The sequence below is a fragment of the Euprymna scolopes genome, chromosome 2 (genome assembly GCF_053919585.1).
Source record: "Euprymna scolopes isolate OS-2025 chromosome 2, ASM5391958v1, whole genome shotgun sequence".
NCBI classification, from domain to species: Eukaryota; Metazoa; Mollusca; class Cephalopoda; order Sepiida; family Sepiolidae; genus Euprymna; species Euprymna scolopes.
This window is the reverse complement of record NC_136483.1, coordinates 128,085,374-128,109,659: the sequence shown is the minus strand read 5'-3', so window position 1 is coordinate 128,109,659 and position 24,286 is coordinate 128,085,374. Positions and strand designations below refer to the sequence as shown.

At 28.3% G+C, this 24,286-nt stretch overlaps 1 protein-coding gene across 4 annotated transcripts in view; it reads right to left on the bottom strand.

Annotated features, from left to right (window-relative positions):
- LOC145295994 (hydrocephalus-inducing protein-like) overlaps positions 1-24,286 on the bottom strand; it is an 865,028-nt gene that overhangs the window by 413,104 nt on the left and 427,638 nt on the right. For 3 of the 4 annotated variants that reach the window (XM_080141978.1, XM_080141990.1, XM_080142001.1), the window contains exon 39: positions 4,128-4,259. The exons of the other annotated variant lie outside the window; for it this stretch is intronic. In XM_080141978.1, coding sequence (XP_079998104.1) covers positions 4,128-4,259 — 132 coding nt within the window. The remainder of the gene's footprint in view (positions 1-4,127; positions 4,260-24,286) is intronic. 4 annotated transcript variants of the gene reach the window in all.

The window sequence follows — 24,286 nt, the reverse complement described above, 5'->3', positions numbered from 1 at the left end:
TTTAAGGTAAAACCCAGTGTGCTGTGTATATTAACAGAGGTGTGAAATACACAGTCAAGACAGACAATGAAAAGAAAAGGGGCTAGAATGTCTCCTTGAAGAACCCTGGCACGAATGCCAAAGAATTCAGTGTCACCATCTGACAATCTGACCATTGCTCAAGTGTGTTTGTATATCATTATGATTACGTTAATGACTTTGTTTGGGATGCCATATGCTTTTAAGATGATGGCCATTTTTCCTCTATGTACAGAGTCGAATGCTTTGGAGAAATTTCTAAAGAGCATGACTGCCTCAAGGCTTATATGTATATATATATATATATATATATATATATATATATATGGGGGCGTGCAATAAGTAATGCTCCTGACCCACTTCCAGTTGTCTGATCTAGCTGAAATTTTGCAAGTGCAATGATTTATATCTCTACGGGTTATGTGGCAAATTACAGCTCTGAACTAATTGTGGTTTCTGTTTTACAGGTGTTTGAACTGAGTCAGGTGTGAAATGGAGCCTGTTGAATGTCGAGCAGTGATCCCGTTTTTGTATTTGAAAGGACACACCCCACAGGAGACTTTTGATGAAATGAAAAAACTAATGGTGATAATGCCCCATCATATGATCTTGTAAAATGCTGGCATAGTGAATTCAAACATGGCTGGAAGTCTGTGGAAACAGATCCCAGACCTGGTCGCCCCACTTCTGCCATTGATGAGGCATCTGTCCGTTAAGTTGAGGCTGCCATTTTGGAAGATCGGCGCATTACTATTCGCCAAATAGCCCAAGATGTCAAGATTAGTACAGGGTCTGTAGAAACTATCATTCATGACTATTTGCATATGCATAAGGTGTCTGCCAGATGGATTCCCAGGTTGCTCACACCATTCCAGAAGCAAGAATGCGGCGAGTGCTCGAGGATGAATTTGGAGATGTGCCAAGAAGAGGAGTCAAAGTTTTTCAAAAGACTGATTACACAGGATGAAACCTAGATCACTATGATCCAGAGACCAAATCCCAGTCAATGCAGTGGAAGCACTTGGACTCACCACCTCCAAAGAAGGCAAGGTCATGCTCACAATCTCTGGGACCAGGACGGAGTAGTGATGACAGATTTCCTGGCAAAGGGTACCACAATTACAGGAGCCTATTATGCTTCACTTTTGAGAAAATTAAAGGAAGCTATCAAAATCAAGAGGCGGGGCAAGATCAGCAAAGGTACCCTCCTCTTGCAGGACAACACTCCGGTCCACAACTTGCATGTCGCCAGATCAGAAGCACGGGCGTGTGGTTATGAAATCCTCTCCCATCCTCCCTACTCACCTGACCTTGCACCGTCTAGCTTTCACCTCTTCCCAGCCATGAAGTCGTTTTTGAAAGGAAAGCGTTTCCTAGATGATGCAACCTTGATTTCTGAAGTCACGTCGTGGTTGGAGGACCAACCTGGGGTGTTCTACACAAATGGTCTCCAGAGCTGCATCAAACGATAGGAGACATGCATAACTCTGGTAGAGAAAGATTTATAACTGTGCCAAGTTTCGTTGCTCTACTACTATGGGAAGTAGGTTAGGGGCATTACTTATTGCACGCCCCTCGTGTATATATATATATATATATATATATATATATGTATATATATATATATATGTATGTATGTATGTATATATATATATATATGTATGTATGTATATATATATATATATATATATATATATATATATATATATATATACTAGCAATCGGTGCCCGGCGTTGCCCAGGTGTTTTGAAGTGTATGCTGAGGAAAAAAAAAAAAACGGTCAATTTTTTTAAACTTTGACCCCTATTATGACCTCTTAACATTTATTGTTTAGGGATCAAGTAAAGTTAATAAGTTAGATCCATGTCCAAGGAATCTATATATAAAATATCACGTGTTTAGACCCTAAATTGTAGGAGGAGTTTGGTAGAGTTCTCAAAGGTCAAATTGTTGAATATTGACCACTTAATCGCCAAATTTCTGTCGAAAACCTATCACATCGATTTTCCCAAATCTCAGTACCCTGTATATCAAATTTCGATTCTGTAGGCTTAAAATTGACAGAGTTTTAGCGTAGGGAAATGCACACAGACGCACAGAGACACTATCACTTATATATATATATATAAACATAAACATCATATATATAAGGATAATAGTACGCCATATATATAACAAAAGACCATTATTTACTGAAGTGAAAGGAACACCCGGGGGAACTTTACCCAATAATAAATCTATATTTTTTTGTGTGTATTGATAGTCTTATCAACACCCCTTTTTTCTATTTATTTAAAAAGAAAATACAACTTTGTTATTTATGAGTTGTGGAATTGCATTCATCTACAAAAGATCTAGCTAATGTGCATATTTTTTTATCGTTTTTAATTAATTCCCTATTAGTTTTTTTTTTTTCGGTTCTCTTATACGATGATCATTTTTATTTAACTATTACGTGTAATTATATTCATACAGATATTCTATATGATTTATATTTGCGTAATATTTGCGTAGAAATGAAGAAAATCAAATTTACTGTGTATTTATCGTGTTGCCATAACAACGTGACGTAGCCAAGGACGGTAGTGGACGTGAGTGTGTGTGCGTGTGTGCGTGTGTGCGCGTGTTTTCGTGCTGTGTTTATATTATGCATATTGTTTCGTATCTTATCAACTTCTTCGAATCTATGTGTACAGTAATACAAACCCGTTTTTCGAGCTGAATAAATATGTTACATTGAATAAAAACACGAAAAATATATCCAGTTTGGTAGAAAAGTAACTTATCTTGCCTTTGATAACATTTATTTGTTATATATTTGTTTTTTGACAACTTTTTCGAATCTATGTGTACAGTAATACAAACCCGAAATGAAAAGACCACGAGTGAACGCGAGTTTTACATAAAAATAAGTATTTTTAAATTTTATCTTTCTAGCTTTAAAAAAAAGTTTTAAAATTTTATCAGCCGGCATAATTTATTTTTAAATATTGAAAAATTTCAGGAAAATTAATTTTTGCTAGATTTTCAAAACATTGTTTTCGTGTTGTGTGTACGTGTCTGCGGCTAGCACCAGAATGGCGGCCGTGATGTCGTAGGTTAGATTGTAAGATTGTGTAAGTTTCGTATTTTTTTAATTTGTAAATAACAAGTTATGAAAAAATTAAACCCTTCCAAGATGGACAATAAATAAAGCCATAATATTTTATGGTAAAGGTAAGAGCGTAGGGACCATAGTTTTTTAGGAGATGTGATTATTGGATTAACCAATCAGAAATCGTCTGTGGCACACACATCTCTGTTTTTATAGATATATAGATATAGATGTTTGTATATATATATATATATATATATATATATATATATATATATATATATATAAGGTGGAATGATAAAATTACTGCCTTAGAAAAGACGACATGATGCCATTTCCGTTTGATGAAAGCTGTTTTTTTTTGTTGCAGACAAAACGTGTGCAAATCTCAAGAGTGATAGGAGCATTATATCATATATGAAAGTCACACAATGTTCAACAAATGAGATCAAAGATGTGCTGCTGTTTAACTCATGCTCTCTGCCGATCCAAGTCACCAGGAATATTGCCAGCAGCCTCAAAATGCAAATCCAAACAGTTCAACGCTTGAGGGCAGAACTCAATGAAGTTTTCAGTCACAATTATGGTCTGTGGCGTGATTTCAAGTGAGGGCTACATCATGTTACCTCACATCTTCGAAGTCTGAAAGCTTGAAAGTCAACACCAAAGTATGTAGACGCATAAGCTAACATCCATGCTGAAATAAAGTTATTCAGTTCAATTGTAATTTTTCAAACAATTTTCATTTTGAAACTGTGGATACCAGACGACATTTTATTCAATTAAAAAAATATACAATTAAAGTAAATTTCATTCTGTTCAATTCGTCATCAAAGATCAGTAAAAATTTCATCAGTTCAATTTGTCATCATAGAGCAGAGTCACATGAATGAGGTCGCACTGAATTGGTCAAGTTTGGGCAAGGAATTTTTTAAATTAATCAAATTTCTTGGGCAACTCCGGGACATGGGTCAACTAATATATATATATATATATATATATAAATTTATCTACCTGAATACGTTCAGCAATGATGTCTACAAGGATTTCCTCTGGAAGTGGACACGTCAACAATTCTTCTTCTGATCCATTGTAACCCAAGTATCTTGGGGATGGATATAAACAAAGACCAGGACTTCCAGGAACCTTTTTTTTTTTTTAGAAAAAAAGGAAGATTTGATATTATTCCACTTTATTGTTTCAATCAGATTTCATACAATCAAACATTTATAGTTTTTCTTTAAATTTCACTTCAGAAAAATAAAAAATAATTAATGTATTTTCATTATTTTAAGTTATAATCCTTAATTTGCTAATTTGCATGAGAACAAATACACTTATTATATGACTGGGTGAGAAGAGTGGTGATGGTTACATGGACACATTGATGACTCGGCTTTGACAAGCTTCAAGCTGCGTCAGTTCCCCTGCATCACTTTCCTTATAAATTCTCGTAACTTCCACATGATCGTTTCTGTAAGAACCTGATTACAGTTAGGGAAACCCAATGCCATTAACACAGAATCATAATATTACAATTCAACATAACGGCCAATAACTGTTTAATTATAGGAGAAATTACTAAACTAGTTGCAAGAAAAAGCAATTGCATGCAAAATTGAACCTGGAACTGTTAGACTTTAAAATGACAATCAAATACACATGATTATGCAAAGCAGGTGCTTTTGTCAGTCAAAAAGAGCTTAATAAGGAGAGTGCCAAGTTTTAATTGTGATATCGTTTTTGAATGCCACACAGCTAATATCATTTGCATGTGTTTGGATTACCATTGGTAATATTAGTCAAGCATTTTTTAATGGTTTGAAAGTTTCAGCATTTGTTTTGAGCTGCTGAGTTGTTTGTCTGAGAGTTCACACCACAATTCAATGAAATTCTAATAGTACTGCTGTTGATACTTAAATCTAACAACTTTGCCGGCGACAAAAAAAAAAAAAAAACAAGAAAAAAAAACAAGAAAAAAAAACAAGAAAAAAAAACAAGAAAAAAACACCCAAGAAAACAAAGAAAAAAAAACAAGAAAGAAAACATCCAAGAAAAAACAGAAAGAAAAAACAAAAAAATAAAAACATCCAAGACAAAAAAAAGAAAAAAAAAAAGAAAAAACAAGAAATAAAAACATCCAAGAAAAGCAAGTTTCTGTGTTCGTGATTTAATTACAATTTTCTTTCATGTTCATTTGTTGCAATCTTGTCATTGTCATTTTGTAATTGTTATTTTGTTATTTTGTCATTGCCATTATGTCATTGTTATTCTGTCTTGTTATTTTGTCATTGTTATTCTTTCATTGACATTTCGTCATTGCCATTTTATCATTGTCATTGTGTTATTGTTATTTTGTCATTGTTATTTTGTCATTGTTATTTTGTTACTGTTATTTTGTTACTTTGTCATTGCAATTTTGTCATTGTTATTTTGTCATTGCATTTTTGTCATTGTTATTTTGCCATTGCTATTTTGTTATTGTTATTTTGTTATTGTTTTTTGTCATTGTTATTTTGTTATTGTTATTTTGTCGTTGTTTTTTTGTTACTGCAATTTTGTCATTGCCATTTTGTTATTGTTATTTTGTCATTGTTTTTTGTCATTGCCATATTGTCATTGTCATTTTCTCATTGATATTTTGTCATTGCCATTTTGTCATTGTATTTTGTCATTGTTATTTTGTCATTGTTATTTTGTCATCGTAATTTTGACATTATTACTTTCTTATTGTTATTTTGTCATTGTTATTTGTCATTGTCATTTTGTAATTGTAATTTTGTAATTGTTATTTTTCATTGTATTTTGTCATTGTCATTTTCTCATTATTATTTTTTCATTGTCATTTTGTCAATGTTATTTTGTCATTGTAATTTTGACATTATTACTTTCTTATTGTTATTTTGCATTGTATTTTGTAATTCTATTTTGTCATTGTCATTTTGTCATTGTATTTTGTCATTATTATTTTCTTATTGTGATTTTGTCATTGTATTTTGTCATTGTATTTTGTCATTGTTATTTTCGCATTGTTATTTTGCATTGTATTTTGTCATTGCTATTTTGTCATTGCATTTTGTCATTGCTATGTTGTCATTGTATTTTGTCATTGCTATATTGTCATTGTAATTTAGTGATTATATTTTGTCACTGTTATTATGTCATTGTATTTTTTCATTGTATTTTGTCATTGTTATGCTGTCATTGATATTTTGTCATTCTATTTTGTCATTGTTATTTTGTCATTATATTTTGTCATGTTTTTTTGTCATTATATTTTGTCATTGTATTTTGTCATTGTTATTTTGTCATTTTATTTTATCATTGAATTTTGTCATTGTTATTTGTCATTGTTATTTTTTCATTATATTTTGTTATTGTATTTTGTCATTGTTATTTTGTCAATGTATTTTGTCATTGTTATTTTGTCATAATATTTTGTCATTATATTTTGTCATTGTTATTTTGTCATTATATTTTTTCATTGTATTTTGTCATTGTATTTTGTCATTATATTTTGTCATTGTATTTTGTCATTGTTATTTTGTCATTGTGATTTGTCATTATATTTTGTCATTGTATTTTGCCATTGTTATTTTGTCATTGTATTTTGTCATTATATTTTGTCATTGTATTTTGTCATTATATTTTGTCATTGTATTTTGTCATTGTTATTTGTCATTGTATTTTGCTATTGTTATTTTGTCATTGTAATTATGTTATTGTAATTTGTCAGTTTATTTTGTCATTGTGTTTTGTTATTGTATTTTGACATTGTTATTTTGTCATTGTATTTTGTCATTTGTATTTGTCATTGTTATTTTGTAATTATATTTTTTTATTGTATTTTGTCATTGTTATTTTGTCATTGTTATTTTGTCATTATATTTTGTCATTGTATTTTGCCATTGTTATTTTGTCATTATATGTTGTCATTGTATGTTTTCATTTTTATTTTGTCATTATATTTTGACATTGTATTTTTTCATTGTAATTTTGTCATTCTATTTTTTCATTGTTATTTTCTCATTGTATTTTGTCATAATATTTTGCAATTGTATTTTGTCATTGTATTTTGTCATTGTATTTTGTCATTGTATTCTGTCATTGTTATTTGCCATTGTTATTTTGTCATTATATTATGTCATTGTTATTTTGTCATTGTATTTTGTCATTGTATTTTATCATTGTTATTTTGTCATTGTTATTTTGTCATTGTTATTTTGTCATTGTATTTTGTCATTGTTATTTTTTCATTGTTATTTTTTCATTGTATTTTGTGATTGTTATTTTGTGATTGTTATTTGTCATTGTATTTTGTCATTGTTATTCTGTCATTGTTATTTTTTCATTGCCATTTTGTCATTGTATTTCTTTATAGTATTTTGTCATTGTATTTTGTCATTGTTACTATGTCATTGTATTTTTTCATTGTTATTTTGTTATTGTATTTTGGCATTGTATTTTGTCATTGTTATTTTGTCATTGTAGTTGTCATTGTTATTTTGTCCTTACTATTTTGTAATTGTTGTTTTGTCATTGCGATTTTGTCATTACTATTTTGTCATTGTCATTTTGCCATTGTCATATTCTCATTACCATTTTGTCATTGTATTGGTCATTGTCATTTTGTCATTATTATTATGTCAATTTTGTCATTGTCATGTTGTTATTGTTATTTTGTCATTGCAAATTATAAAACCAACCTTCAGATATCCAACAAATATATAAAAATTGAAAATGATGAAACCAAACTTCAGATATCCAACAAATATATAAAAATTGCAAACGATGAAACACAACTTCAGATATCCAACACATATATAACAATTGCAAGTGATGAAACCAAACTTCAGATATCCAACACATATATAAAAATTGCAAATGATGAAACACAACTTCAGATATCCAACAAATATATAAAAATTGCAAATGATGAAACCAAACTTCAGATATCCAACACATATCTACACATAGTAAATGATGAAACCAAACTTCAGATATCCAACACATATATAAAAATTGCAAATGATGAAACACAACTTCAGATATCCAACACATATATAAAAATTGCAAATGATGAAACAAAACTTCCGATATCCAACACATATATAAAAATTGCAAATGATGAAACCAAAATTCAGATATCCAACACATATATAAACATAGCAAATGATGAAACCAAACTTCAGATATCCAACACATATATAAAAATTGCAAATGATGAAACCAAACTTCAGATATCCAACACATATATAAAAATTGCAAGTGATGAAACCAAACTTCAGATATCCAACACATATATAAAAATTGCAAATGATGAAACCAAGCTTCAGATATCCAACACATATATAAAAATTGCAAATGATGAAACCAAGCTTCAGATATCCAACACATATATAAAAATTGCAAATGATGAAACCAAGCTTCAGATATCCAACACATATATAAAAATTGCAAGTGATGAAACACAACTTCAGATATCCAACACATATATAAAAATTGCAAATGATGAAACCAAACTTCAGATATCCAACACATATATAAAAATTGCAAATGATGAAACACAACTTCAGATATCCAACACATATATAAAAATTGCAAGTGATTAAACCAAACTTCAGATATCGAACACATATATAAAAATTGCAAATGATGAAACACAACTTCAGATATCCAACAAATATATAAAAATTGCAAATGATGAAACCAAACTTCAGATATCCAACACATATATAAAAATTGCAAATGATGAAACCAAGCTTCAGATATCCAACACATATATAAAAATTGCAAATGATGAAACCAAACTTCAGATATCCAACACATATATAAAAATTGCAAATGATGAAACAAAACTTGAGATATCCAACACATATCTAAACATAGCAAATGATGAAACCAAACTTCAGATATCAAACAAATATATAAAAATTGCAAATGATGAAACCAAACTTCAGATATCCAACACATATATAAAAATTGCAAATGATGAAACCAAACTTCAGATATCCAACACATATATAAAAATTGCAAGTGATGAAACGAAACTTCAGATATCCAACACATATATAAAAATTGCAAATGATGAAACGAAACTTCAGATATCAAACAAATATATAAAAATTGCAAATGATGAAACCAAACTTCAGATATCCAACACATATATAAAAATTGCAAGTGATGAAACGAAACTTCAGATATCCAACACATATATAAAAATTGCAAATGATGAAACCAAGCTTCAGATATCAAACACATATATAAAAATTGCAAGTGATGAAACCAAACTTCAGATATCCAACACATATATAAAAATTGCAAATGATGAAACCAAGCTTCAGATATCCAACACATATATAAAAATTGCAAGTGATGAAACCAAACTTCAGATATCCAACAAATATATAAAAATTGCAAATGATGAAACCAAACTTCAGATATCCAACACATATATAAAAATTGCAAATGATGAAACAAAACTTGAGATATCCAACAAATATATAAAAATTGCAAATGATGAAACCAAACTTCAGATATCCAACACATATATAAAAATTGCAAATGATGAAACCAAGCTTCAGATATCCAACACATATATAAAAATTGCAAGTGATGAAACCAAACTTCAGATATCCAACACATATATAAAAATTGCAAATGATGAAACAAAACTTGAGATATCCAACACATATCTAAACATAGCAAATGATGAAACCAAACTTCAGATATCCAACACATATATAAAAATTGCAAATGATGAAACCAAGCTTCAGATATCCAACACATATCTAAACATAGCAAATGATGAAACCAAACTTCAGATATCCAACACATATATAAAAATTGCAAGTGATGAAACCAAACTTCAGATATCCAACACATATCTAAACATAGCAAATGATGAAACCAAACTTCAGATATCAAACACATATATAAAAATTGCAAATGATGAAACCAAGCTTCAGATATCCAACACATATATAATAATTGCAAATGATGAAACCAAACTTCAGATATCCAACACATATATAAAAATTGCAAATAATTAAACCAAACTTCAGATATCCAACACATATATAAAAATTGCAAGTGATGAAACAAAACTTCAGATATCCAACACATATCTAAACATAGCAAATGATGAAACCAAACTTCAGATATCCAACACATATATAAAAATTGCAAATGATGAAACACAACTTCAGATATCCAACAAATATATAAAAATTGCAAATGATGAAACGAAACTTCAGATATCCAACACATATATAAAAATTGCAAATGATGAAACAAAACTTGAGATATCCAACAAATATATAAAAATTGCAAATGATGAAAACAAACTTCAGATATCCAACACATATATAAAAATTGCAAATGATTAAACCAAGCTTCAGATATCCAACACATATATAAAAATTGCAAGTGATGAAACCAAACTTCAGATATCCAACACATATATAAAAATTGCAAATGATGAAACCAAACTTCAGATATCCAACACATATCTAAACATAGCAAATGATGAAACCAAACTTCAGATATCCAACACATGTATAAAAATTGCAAGTGATGAAACACAACTTCAGATATCCAACACATAAATAAACATAGCAAATGATGAAACACAACTTCAGATATCCAACACATATATAAAAATTGCAAACAATAAAACAAAACTTCAGATATCCAACACATATATTAAAATTGCCAATGATGAAACACAACTTCAGATATCCAACACATATATAAAAATTGCAAATGATGAAACACAACTTCAGATATCCAACACATATTAAAAAATTGCAAATGATGAAACCAAACTTCAGATATCCAACAAATATATAAAAATTGCAAATGATGAAACCAAACTTCAGATATCCAACACATGTATAAAAATTGCAAGTGATGAAACACAACTTCAGATATCCAACACATATATAAAAATTGCAAATGATGAAACCAAACTTCAGATATCCAACACATATATAAAAATTGCAAATGATGAAACCAAACTTCAGATATCCAACACATATATAAAAATTGCAAATGATGAAACCAAGCTTCAGATATCCAACACATATATAAAAATTGCAAATGATGAAACCAAGCTTCAGATATCCAACACATATCTAAACATAGCAAATGATGAAACACAACTTCAGATATCCAACACATATATAAAAATTGCAAATGATGAAACCAAACTTCAGATATCCAACACATATATAAACATAGCAAATGATGAAACACAACTTCAGATATCCAACACATATATAAAAATTGCAAAAGATGAAACCAAACTTCAGATATCCAACACATATATAAAAATTGCAAGTGATGAAACACAACTTCAGATATCCAACACATATATAAAAATTGCAAATGATGAAACCAAACTTCAGATATCCAACACATATATAAACATAGCAAATGATGAAACACAACTTCAGATATCCAACACATATATAAAAATTGCAAAAGATGAAACCAAACTTCAGATATCCAACACATATATAAAAATTGCAAAAGATGAAACCAAACTTCAGATATCCAACACATATATAAAAATTGCAAGTGATGAAACACAACTTCAGATATCCAACACATATATAAAAATTGCAAATGATGAAACCAAACTTCAGATATCCAACACATATATAAAAATTGCAAGTGATGAAACACAACTTCAGATATCCAACACATATATAAAAATTGCAAATGATGAAACCAAGCTTCAGATATCCAACACATATATAAAAATTGCAAGTGATGACACCAAACGTCAGATATCCAACACATATATAAAAATTGCAAATGATGAAACAAAACTTGAGATATCCAACACATATCTAAACATAGCAAATGATGAAACCAAACTTCAGATATCCAACACATATATAAAAATTGCAAGTGATGAAACCAAACTTCAGATATCCAACACATATATAAAAATTGCAAATGATGAAACAGAACTTCAGATATCCAACAAATATATAAAAATTGCAAATGATGAAACCAAACTTCAGATATCCAACACATGTATAAAAATTGCAAGTGATGAAACACAACTTCAGATATCCAACACATATATAAACATAGCAAATGATGAAACACAACTTCAGATATCCAACACATATATAAAAATTGCAAACAATAAAACAAAACTTCAGATATCCAACACATATATTAAAATTGCAAATGATGAAACACAACTTCAGATATCCAACACATATATAAAAATTGCAAACAATAAAACCAAACTTCAGATATCCAACACATATATAAAAATTGCAAATGATGAAACACAACTTCAGATATCCAACACATATATAAAAATTGCAAACAATAAAACAAAACTTCAGATATCCAACACATATATAAAAATTGCAAGTGATGAAACCAAACTTCAGATATCCAACACATATATAAAAATTGCAAATGATGAAACCAAACTTCAGATATCCAACACATATCAAATGATGAAACCAAACTTCAGATATCCAACACATATATAAAAATTGCAAGTGCTGAAACCAAACTTCAGATATCCAACACATATATAAAAATTGCAAATGATGAAACCAAACTTCAGATATCCAAAACATATATAAAAATTGCAAATGATGAAACCAAACTTCAGATATCCAACACATATATTAAAATTGCAAATGATGAAACCAAGCTTCAGATATCCAACACATATATAAAAATTGCAAATGATGAGACCAAACTTCAGATATCCAACACATATATAATAATTGCAAATGATGAAAAAAAACTTGAGATATCCAACACATATCTAAACATAGCAAATGATGAAACCAAACTTCAGATATCCAACACATATATAAAAATTGCAAGTGATGAAACCAAACTTCAGATATCCAACACATATATAAAAATTGCAAATGATGAAACAGAACTTCAGATATCCAACAAATATATAAAAATTGCAAATGATGAAACCAAACTTCAGATATCCAACACATGTATAAAGATTGCAAGTGATGAAACACAACTTCAGATATCCAACACATATATAAAAATTGCAAACAATAAAACAAAACTTCAGATATCCAACACATATATTAAAATTGCAAATGATGAAACACAACTTCAGATATCCAACACATATATAAAAATTGCAAATGATGAAACCAAACTTAAGATATCCAGCACATATTTAAAAATTGCAAATGATGAAACCAAACTTAAGATATCCAGCAAATATATAAAAATTGCAAATGATGAAACCAAACTTCAGATATCCAACACATATTTAAAAATTGCAAATGATGAAACCAAACTTCAGATATCCAACACATATCAAATGATGAAACCAAACTTCAGATATCCAACACATATATAAAAGTGCAAGTGCTGAAACCAAACTTCAGATATCCAACACATATATAAAAATTGCAAATGATGAAACCAAACTTCAGATATCCAAAACATATATAAAAATTGCAAATGATGAAACCAAACTTCAGATATCCAACACATATATTAAAATAGCAAATGATGAAACCAAGCTTCAGATATCCAACACATATATAAAAATTGCAAATGATGAGACCAAACTTCAGATATCCAACACATATATAAAAATTGCAAATGATGAAACAAAACTTGAGATATCCAACACATATCTAAACATAGCAAATGATGAAACCAAACTTCAGATATCCAACATGTTGTATAAAAATTGCAAGTGATGAAACACAACTTCAGATATCCAACACATATATAAACATAGCAAATGATGAAACACAACTTCAGATATCCAACACATATATAAAAATTGCAAACAATAAAACAAAACTTCAGATATCCAACACATATATTAAAATTGCAAATGATGAAACACAACTTCAGATATCCAACACATATATAAAAATTGCAAACAATAAAACCAAACTTCAGATATCCAACACATATATAAAAATTGCAAATGATGAAACACAACTTCAGATATCCAACACATATATAAAAATTGCAAACAATAAAACAAAACTTCAGATATCCAACACATATATAAAAATTGCAAGTGATGAAACCAAACTTCAGATATCCAACACATATATAAAAATTGCAAATGATGAAACCAAACTTCAGATATCCAACACATATCAAATGATGAAACCAAACTTCAGATATCCAACACATATATAAAAATTGCAAGTGCTGAAACCAAACTTCAGATATCCAACACATATATAAAAATTGCAAATGATGAAACCAAACTTCAGATATCCAAAACATATATAAAAATTGCAAATGATGAAACCAAACTTCAGATATCCAACACATATATTAAAATTGCAAATGATGAAACCAAGCTTCAGATATCCAACACATATATAAAAATTGCAAATGATGAGACCAAACTTCAGATATCCAACACATATATAATAATTGCAAATGATGAAACAAAACTTGAGATATCCAACACATATCTAAACATAGCAAATGATGAAACCAAACTTCAGATATCCAACACATATATAAAAATTGCAAGTGATGAAACCAAACTTCAGATATCCAACACATATATAAAAATTGCAAATGATGAAACAGAACTTCAGATATCCAACAAATATATAAAAATTGCAAATGATGAAACCAAACTTCAGATATCCAACACATGTATAAAGATTGCAAGTGATGAAACACAACTTCAGATATCCAACACATATATAAAAATTGCAAACAATAAAACAAAACTTCAGATATCCAACACATATATTAAAATTGCAAATGATGAAACAAAACTTCAGATATCCAACACATATATAAAAATTGCAAATGATGAAACCAAACTTAAGATATCCAGCACATATTTAAAAATTGCAAATGATGAAACCAAACTTAAGATATCCAGCAAATATATAAAAATTGCAAATGATGAAACCAAACTTCAGATATCCAACACATATTTAAAAATTGCAAATGATGAAACCAAACTTCAGATATCCAACACATATCAAATGATGAAACCAAACTTCAGATATCCAACACATATATAAAAATTGCAAGTGCTGAAACCAAACTTCAGATATCCAACACATATATAAAAATTGCAAATGATGAAACCAAACTTCAGATATCCAAAACATATATAAAAATTGCAAATGATGAAACCAAACTTCAGATATCCAACACATATATTAAAATAGCAAATGATGAAACCAAGCTTCAGATATCCAACACATATATAAAAATTGCAAATGATGAGACCAAACTTCAGATATCCAACACATATATAAAAATTGCAAATGATGAAACAAAACTTGAGATATCCAACACATATCTAAACATAGCAAATGATGAAACCAAACTTCAGATATCCAACACATATATAAAAATTGCAAGTGATGAAACCAAACTTCAGATATCCAACACATATATAAAAATTGCAAATGATGAAACAGAACTTCAGATATCCAACAAATATATAAAAATTGCAAATGATGAAACCAAACTTCAGATATCCAACACATGTATAAAGATTGCAAGTGATGAAACACAACTTCAGATATCCAACACATATATAAAAATTGCAAACAATAAAACAAAACTTCAGATATCCAACACATATATTAAAATTGCAAATGATGAAACACAACTTCAGATATCCAACACATATATAAAAATTGCAAATGATGAAACACAACTTCAGATATCCAACAAATATATAAAAATTGCAAATGATGAAACACAACTTCAGATATCCAACACATATATAAAAATTGCAAATGATGAAACCAAACTTCAGATATCCAACACATATATAAAAATTGCAAACAATAAAACAAAACTTCAGATATCCAACACATATATTAAAATTGCAAATGATGAAACCAAACTTCAGATATCCAACAAATATATAAAAATTGCAAGTGATGAAACCAAACTTCAGATATCACACATGTATAAAAATTGAAGGGATGAAACCAAACTTCAGATATCCAACAAATATATAAAAATTGCAAGTGATGAAACAAAACTTCAGATATCCAACAAATATATAAAAATTGCAAATGATGAAACAAAACTTCAGATATCCAACAAATATATAAAAATTGCAAATGATGAAACACAACTTCAGATATCCAACAAATATATAAAATTGCAAATGATGAAACACAACTTCAGATATCCAAAAAATATATAAAAATTGCAAGTGATGAAACCAAACTTCAGATATCCAACACATATTTAAAAATTGCAAATGATGAAACCAAACTTCAGATATCCAACAAATATATAAAAATTGCAAGTGATGAAACCAAACTTCAGATATCACACATGTATAAAAATTGAAGGGATGAAACCAAACTTCAGATATCCAACAAATATATAAAAATTGCAAATGATGAAACAAAACTTCAGATATCCAACAAATATATAAAAATTGCAAATGATGAAACAAAACTTCAGATATCCAACACATGTATAAACATTGCAAGTGATGAAACACAACTTCAGATATCCAACACATATATAAAAATTGCAAATGATGAAACCAAGCTTCAGATATCCAACACATATATAAAAATTGCAAGTGATGAAACCAAACGTCAGATATCCAACACATATAAAAAAATTGCAAATGATGAAACCAAACTTCAGATATCCAACAAATATATAAAAATTGCAAGTGATGAAACCAAACTTCAGATATCCAACACATATATAAAAATTGCAAATGATGAAACAGAACTTCAGATATCCAACAAATATATAAAAATTGCAAATGATGAAACCAAACTTCAGATATCCAACACATGTATAAAAATTGCAAGTGATGAAACACAACTTCAGATATCCAACACATATATAAAAATTGCAAACAATAAAACAAAACTTCAGATATCCAACACATATATTAAAATTGCAAGTGATGAAACACAACTTCAGATATCCAACACATATATAAAAATTGCAAATGATGAAACACAACTTCAGATATCCAACACATATATAAAAATTGCAAATGATGAAACAAAACTTCAGATATCCAACACATATATAAAAATTGCAAATGATGAAACACAACTTCAGATATCCAACACATATATTAAAATTGCAAGTGATGAAACCAAACTTCAGATATCCAACAAATATATAAAAATTGCAAATGATGAAACACAACTTCAGATATCCAACACATATATAAAAATTGCAAATGATGAAACACAACTTCAGATATCCAACAAATATATAAAAATTGCAAATGATGAAACCAAACTTCAGATATCCAACAAATATATAAAAATTGCAAATGATGAAACAAAACTTCAGATATCCAACACATATATAAAAATTGCAAATAATTAAACCAAACTTCAGATATCCAACACATATATAAAAATTGCAAATGATGAAACCAAACTTCAGATATCCAACACATATATAAAAATTGCAAATGATGAAACCAAACTTCAGATATCCAACACATATATAAAAATTGCAAATGATGAAACCAAACTTCAGATATCCAACACATATATTAAAATTGCAAATGATGAAACACAACTTCAGATATCCAACAAATATATAAAAATTGCAAATGATGAAACACAACTTCAGATATCCAACACATATATAAAAATTGCAAATGATGAAACACAACTTCAGTTATCCAACAAATATATAAAAATTGCAAATGATGAAACACAACTTCAGATATCCAACAAATATATAATAATTGCAAGTGATGAAACACAACTTCAGATATCCAACACATTTATAAAAATTGCAAATGATGAAACACAACTTCAGATATCCAACAAATATACAAAAATTGCAAATGATGAAACCAAACTTCAGATATCCAACAAATATATAAAAATTGCAAATGATGAAACACAACTTCAGATATCCAACACATATATAAAAATTGCAAATGATGAAACCAAACTTCAGATATCCAACAAATATATAAAAATTGCAAATGATGAAACCAAACTTCAGATATCCAACACATATATAAAAATTGCAAATGATGAAACCAAACTTCAGATATCCAACACATATATAAAAATTGCAAACAATAAAACAAAACTTCAGATATCCAACACATATATTAAAATTGCAAATGATGAAACACAACTTCAGATATCCAACACATATATAAAAATTGCAAATGATGAAACCAAACTTAAGATATCCAGCAAATATATAAAAATTGCAAATGATGAAACCAAACTTCAGATATCCAACACATATTTAAAAATTGCAAATGATGAAACCAAACTTCAGATATCCAACAAATATATAAAAATTGCAAGTGATGAAACCAAACTTCAGATATCACACATGTATAAAAATTGAAGGGATGAAACCAAACTTCAGATATCCAACAAATATATAAAAATTGCAAGTGATGAAACAAAACTTCAGATATCCAACAAATATATAAAAATTGCAAATGATGAAACAAAACTTCAGATATCCAACAAATATATAAAAATTGCAAATGATGAAACACAACTTCAGATATCCAACAAATATATAAAATTGCAAATGATGAAACACAACTTCAGATATCCAAAAAATATATAAAAATTGCAAGTGATGAAACCAAACTTCAGATATCCAACACATATTTAAAAATTGCAAATGATGAAACCAAACTTCAGATATCCAACAAATATATAAAAATTGCAAGTGATGAAACCAAACTTCAGATATCACACATGTATAAAAATTGAAGGGATGAAACCAAACTTCAGATATCCAACAAATATATAAAAATTGCAAATGATGAAACAAAACTTCAGATATCCAACAAATATATAAAAATTGCAAATGATGAAACAAAACTTCAGATATCCAACACATGTATAAACATTGCAAGTGATGAAACACAACTTCAGATATCCAACACATATATAAAAATTGCAAATGATGAAACCAAGCTTCAGATATCCAACACATATATAAAAATTGCAAGTGATGAAACCAAACGTCAGATATCCAACACATATAAAAAAATTGCAAATGATGAAACCAAACTTCAGATATCCAACAAATATATAAAAATTGCAAGTGATGAAACCAAACTTCAGATATCCAACACATATATAAAAATTGCAAATGATGAAACAGAACTTCAGATATCCAACAAATATATAAAAATTGCAAATGATGAAACCAAACTTCAGATATCCAACACATGTATAAAAATTGCAAGTGATGAAACACAACTTCAGATATCCAACACATATATAAAAATTGCAAACAATAAAACAAAACTTCAGATATCCAACACATATATTAAAATTGCAAGTGATGAAACACAACTTCAGATATCCAACACATATATAAAAATTGCAAATGATGAAACACAACTTCAGATATCCAACACATATATAAAAATTGCAAATGATGAAACAAAACTTCAGATATCCAACACATATATAAAAATTGCAAATGATGAAACACAACTTCAGATATCCAACACATATATTAAAATTGCAAGTGATGAAACCAAACTTCAGATATCCAACAAATATATAAAAATTGCAAATGATGAAACACAACTTCAGATATCCAACACATATATAAAAATTGCAAATGATGAAACACAACTTCAGATATCCAACAAATATATAAAAATTGCAAATGATGAAACCAAACTTCAGATATCCAACAAATATATAAAAATTGCAAATGATGAAACAAAACTTCAGATATCCAACACATATATAAAAATTGCAAATAATTAAACCAAACTTCAGATATCCAACACATATAAAAATTGCAAATGATGAAACCAAACTTCAGATATCCAACACATATATAAAAATTGCAAATGATGAAACTAAACTTCAGATATCCAACACATATATAAAAATTGCAAATGATGAAACCAAACTTCAGATATCCAACACATATATTAAAATTGCAAATGATGAAACACAACTTCAGATATCCAACAAATATATAAAAATTGCAAATGATGAAACACAACTTCAGATATCCAACACATATATAAAAATTGCAAATGATGAAACACAACTTCAGATATCCAACAAATATATAATAATTGCAAGTGATGAAACACAACTTCAGATATCCAACACATTTATAAAAATTGCAAATGATGAAACACAACTTCAGATATCCAACAAATATACAAAAATTGCAAATGATGAAACCAAACTTCAGATATCCAACAAATATATAAAAATTGCAAATGATGAAACACAACTTCAGATATCCAACACATATATAAAAATTGCAAATGATGAAACCAAACTTCAGATATCCAACAAATATATAAAAATTGCAAATGATGAAACCAAACTTCAGATATCCAACAAATATATAAAAATTGCAAGTGATGAAACCAAACTTCAGATATCCAACAAATATATAAAAATTGCAAATGATGAAACACAACTTCAGATATCCAACAAATATATAAAAATTGCAAATGATGAAACCAAACTTCAGATATCCAACACATATATAAAAATTGCAAATGATGAAACCAAACTTCAGATATCCAACACATATATTAAAATTGCAAATGATGAAACCAAACTTCAGATATCCAACACATATATAAAAATTGCAAATGATGAAACCAAACTTCAGATATCCAACACATATATAAAAATTGCAAATGATGAAACCAAACTTCAGATATCCAACACATATATAAAAATTGCAAATAATTAAACCAAACTTCAGATATCCAACACATATATAAAAATTGCAAATGATGAAACCAAACTTCAGATATCCAACACATATATAAAAATTGCAAATGATGAAACCAAACTTCAGATATCCAACACATATATAAAAATTGCAAATGATGAAACCAAACTTCAGATATCCAACAAATATATTAAAATTGCAAATGATGAAACACAACTTCAGATATCCAACAAATATATAAAAATTGCAAGTGATGAAACACAACTTCAGATATCCCACACATATATAAAAATTGCAAATGATGAAACACAACTTCAGATATCCAACACATATATAAAAATTGCAAATGATGAAACCAAACTTCAGATATCCAACACATATATAAAAATTGCAAACAATAAAAGAAAACTTCAGATATCCAACACACATATTAAAATTGCAAATGATGAAACACAACTTCAGATATCCATCACATATATAAAAATTGCAAATGATGAAACCAAACTTAAGATATCCAGCAAATATATAAAAATTGCAAATGATGAAACCAAACTTCAGATATCCAACACATATTTAAAAATTGCAAATGATGAAACCAAACTTCAGATATCCAACAAATATATAAAAATTGCAAGTGATGAAACCAAACTTCAGATATCCAACACATGTATAAAAATTGAAGGGATGAAACAAAACTTCAGATATCCAACAAATATATAAAAATTGCAAGTGATGAAACAAAACTTCAGATATCCAACAAATATATAAAAATTGCAAATGATGAAACAAAACTTCAGATATCCAACACATGTATAAACATTGCAAGTGATGAAACACAACTTCAGATATCCAACACATATATAAAAATTGCAAATGATGAAACCAAGCTTCAGATATCCAACACATATATAAAAATTGCAAGTGATGAAACCAAACGTCAGATATCCAACACATATAAAAAAATTGCAAATGATGAAACCAAACTTCAGATATCCAACAAATATATAAAAATTGCAAGTGATGAAACCAAACTTCAGATATCCAACACATATATAAAAATTGCAAATGATGAAACAGAACTTCAGATATCCAACAAATATATAAAAATTGCAAATGATGAAACCAAACTTCAGATATCCAACACATGTATAAAAATTGCAAGTGATGAAACACAACTTCAGATATCCAACACATATATAAAAATTGCAAACAATAAAACAAAACTTCAGATATCCAAGACATATATTAAAATTGCAAGTGATGAAACACAACTTCAGATATCCAACACATATATAAAAATTGCAAATGATGAAACACAACTTCAGATATCCAACACATATATAAAAATTGCAAATGATGAAACCAAGCTTCAGATATCCAACACATATATAAAAATTGCAAATGATGAAACACAACTTCAGATATCCAACACATATATAAAAATTGCAAGTGATGAAACCAAACTTCAGATATCCAACAAATATATAAAAATTGCAAATGATGAAACACAACTTCAGATATCCAACACATATATAAAAATTGCAAATGATGAAACACAACTTCAGATATCCAACAAATATATAAAAATTGCAAATGATGAAACCAAACTTCAGATATCCAACAAATATATAAAAATTGCAAATGATGAAACCAAACTTCAGATATCCAACACATATATAAAAATTGCAAATAATTAAACCAAACTTCAGATATCCAACACATATATAAAAATTGCAAATGATGAAACCAAACTTCAGATATCCAACACATATATAAAAATTGCAAATGATGAAACCAAACTTCAGATATCCAACACATATATAAAAATTGCAAATGATGAAACACAACTTCAGATATCCAACACATATATAAAAATTGCAAACAATAAAACAAAACTTCAGATATCCAACACATATATAAAAATTGCAAGTGATGAAACCAAACTTCAGATATCCAACACATATATAAAAATTGCAAATGATGAAACCAAACTTCAGATATCCAACACATATCAAATGATGAAACCAAACTTCAGATATCCAACACATATATAAAAATTGCAAGTGCTGAAACCAAACTTCAGATATCCAACACATATATAAAAATTGCAAATGATGAAACCAAACTTCAGATATCCAAAACATATATAAAAATTGCAAATGATGAAACCAAACTTCAGATATCCAACACATATATTAAAATTGCAAATGATGAAACCAAGCTTCAGATATCCAACACATATATAAAAATTGCAAATGATGAGACCAAACTTCAGATATCCAACACATATATAATAATTGCAAATGATGAAACAAAACTTGAGATATCCAACACATATCTAAACATAGCAAATGATGAAACCAAACTTCAGATATCCAACACATATATAAAAATTGCAAGTGATGAAACCAAACTTCAGATATCCAACACATATATAAAAATTGCAAATGATGAAACAGAACTTCAGATATCCAACAAATATATAAAAATTGCAAATGATGAAACCAAACTTCAGATATCCAACACATGTATAAAGATTGCAAGTGATGAAACACAACTTCAGATATCCAACACATATATAAAAATTGCAAACAATAAAACAAAACTTCAGATATCCAACACATATATTAAAATTGCAAATGATGAAACACAACTTCAGATATCCAACACATATATAAAAATTGCAAATGATGAAACCAAACTTAAGATATCCAGCACATATTTAAAAATTGCAAATGATGAAACCAAACTTAAGATATCCAGCAAATATATAAAAATTGCAAATGATGAAACCAAACTTCAGATATCCAACACATATTTAAAAATTGCAAATGATGAAACCAAACTTCAGATATCCAACACATATCAAATGATGAAACCAAACTTCAGATATCCAACACATATATAAAAGTGCAAGTGCTGAAACCAAACTTCAGATATCCAACACATATATAAAAATTGCAAATGATGAAACCAAACTTCAGATATCCAAAACATATATAAAAATTGCAAATGATGAAACCAAACTTCAGATATCCAACACATATATTAAAATAGCAAATGATGAAACCAAGCTTCAGATATCCAACACATATATAAAAATTGCAAATGATGAGACCAAACTTCAGATATCCAACACATATATAAAAATTGCAAATGATGAAACAAAACTTGAGATATCCAACACATATCTAAACATAGCAAATGATGAAACCAAACTTCAGATATCCAACATGTTGTATAAAAATTGCAAGTGATGAAACACAACTTCAGATATCCAACACATATATAAACATAGCAAATGATGAAACACAACTTCAGATATCCAACACATATATAAAAATTGCAAACAATAAAACAAAACTTCAGATATCCAACACATATATTAAAATTGCAAATGATGAAACACAACTTCAGATATCCAACACATATATAAAAATTGCAAACAATAAAACCAAACTTCAGATATCCAACACATATATAAAAATTGC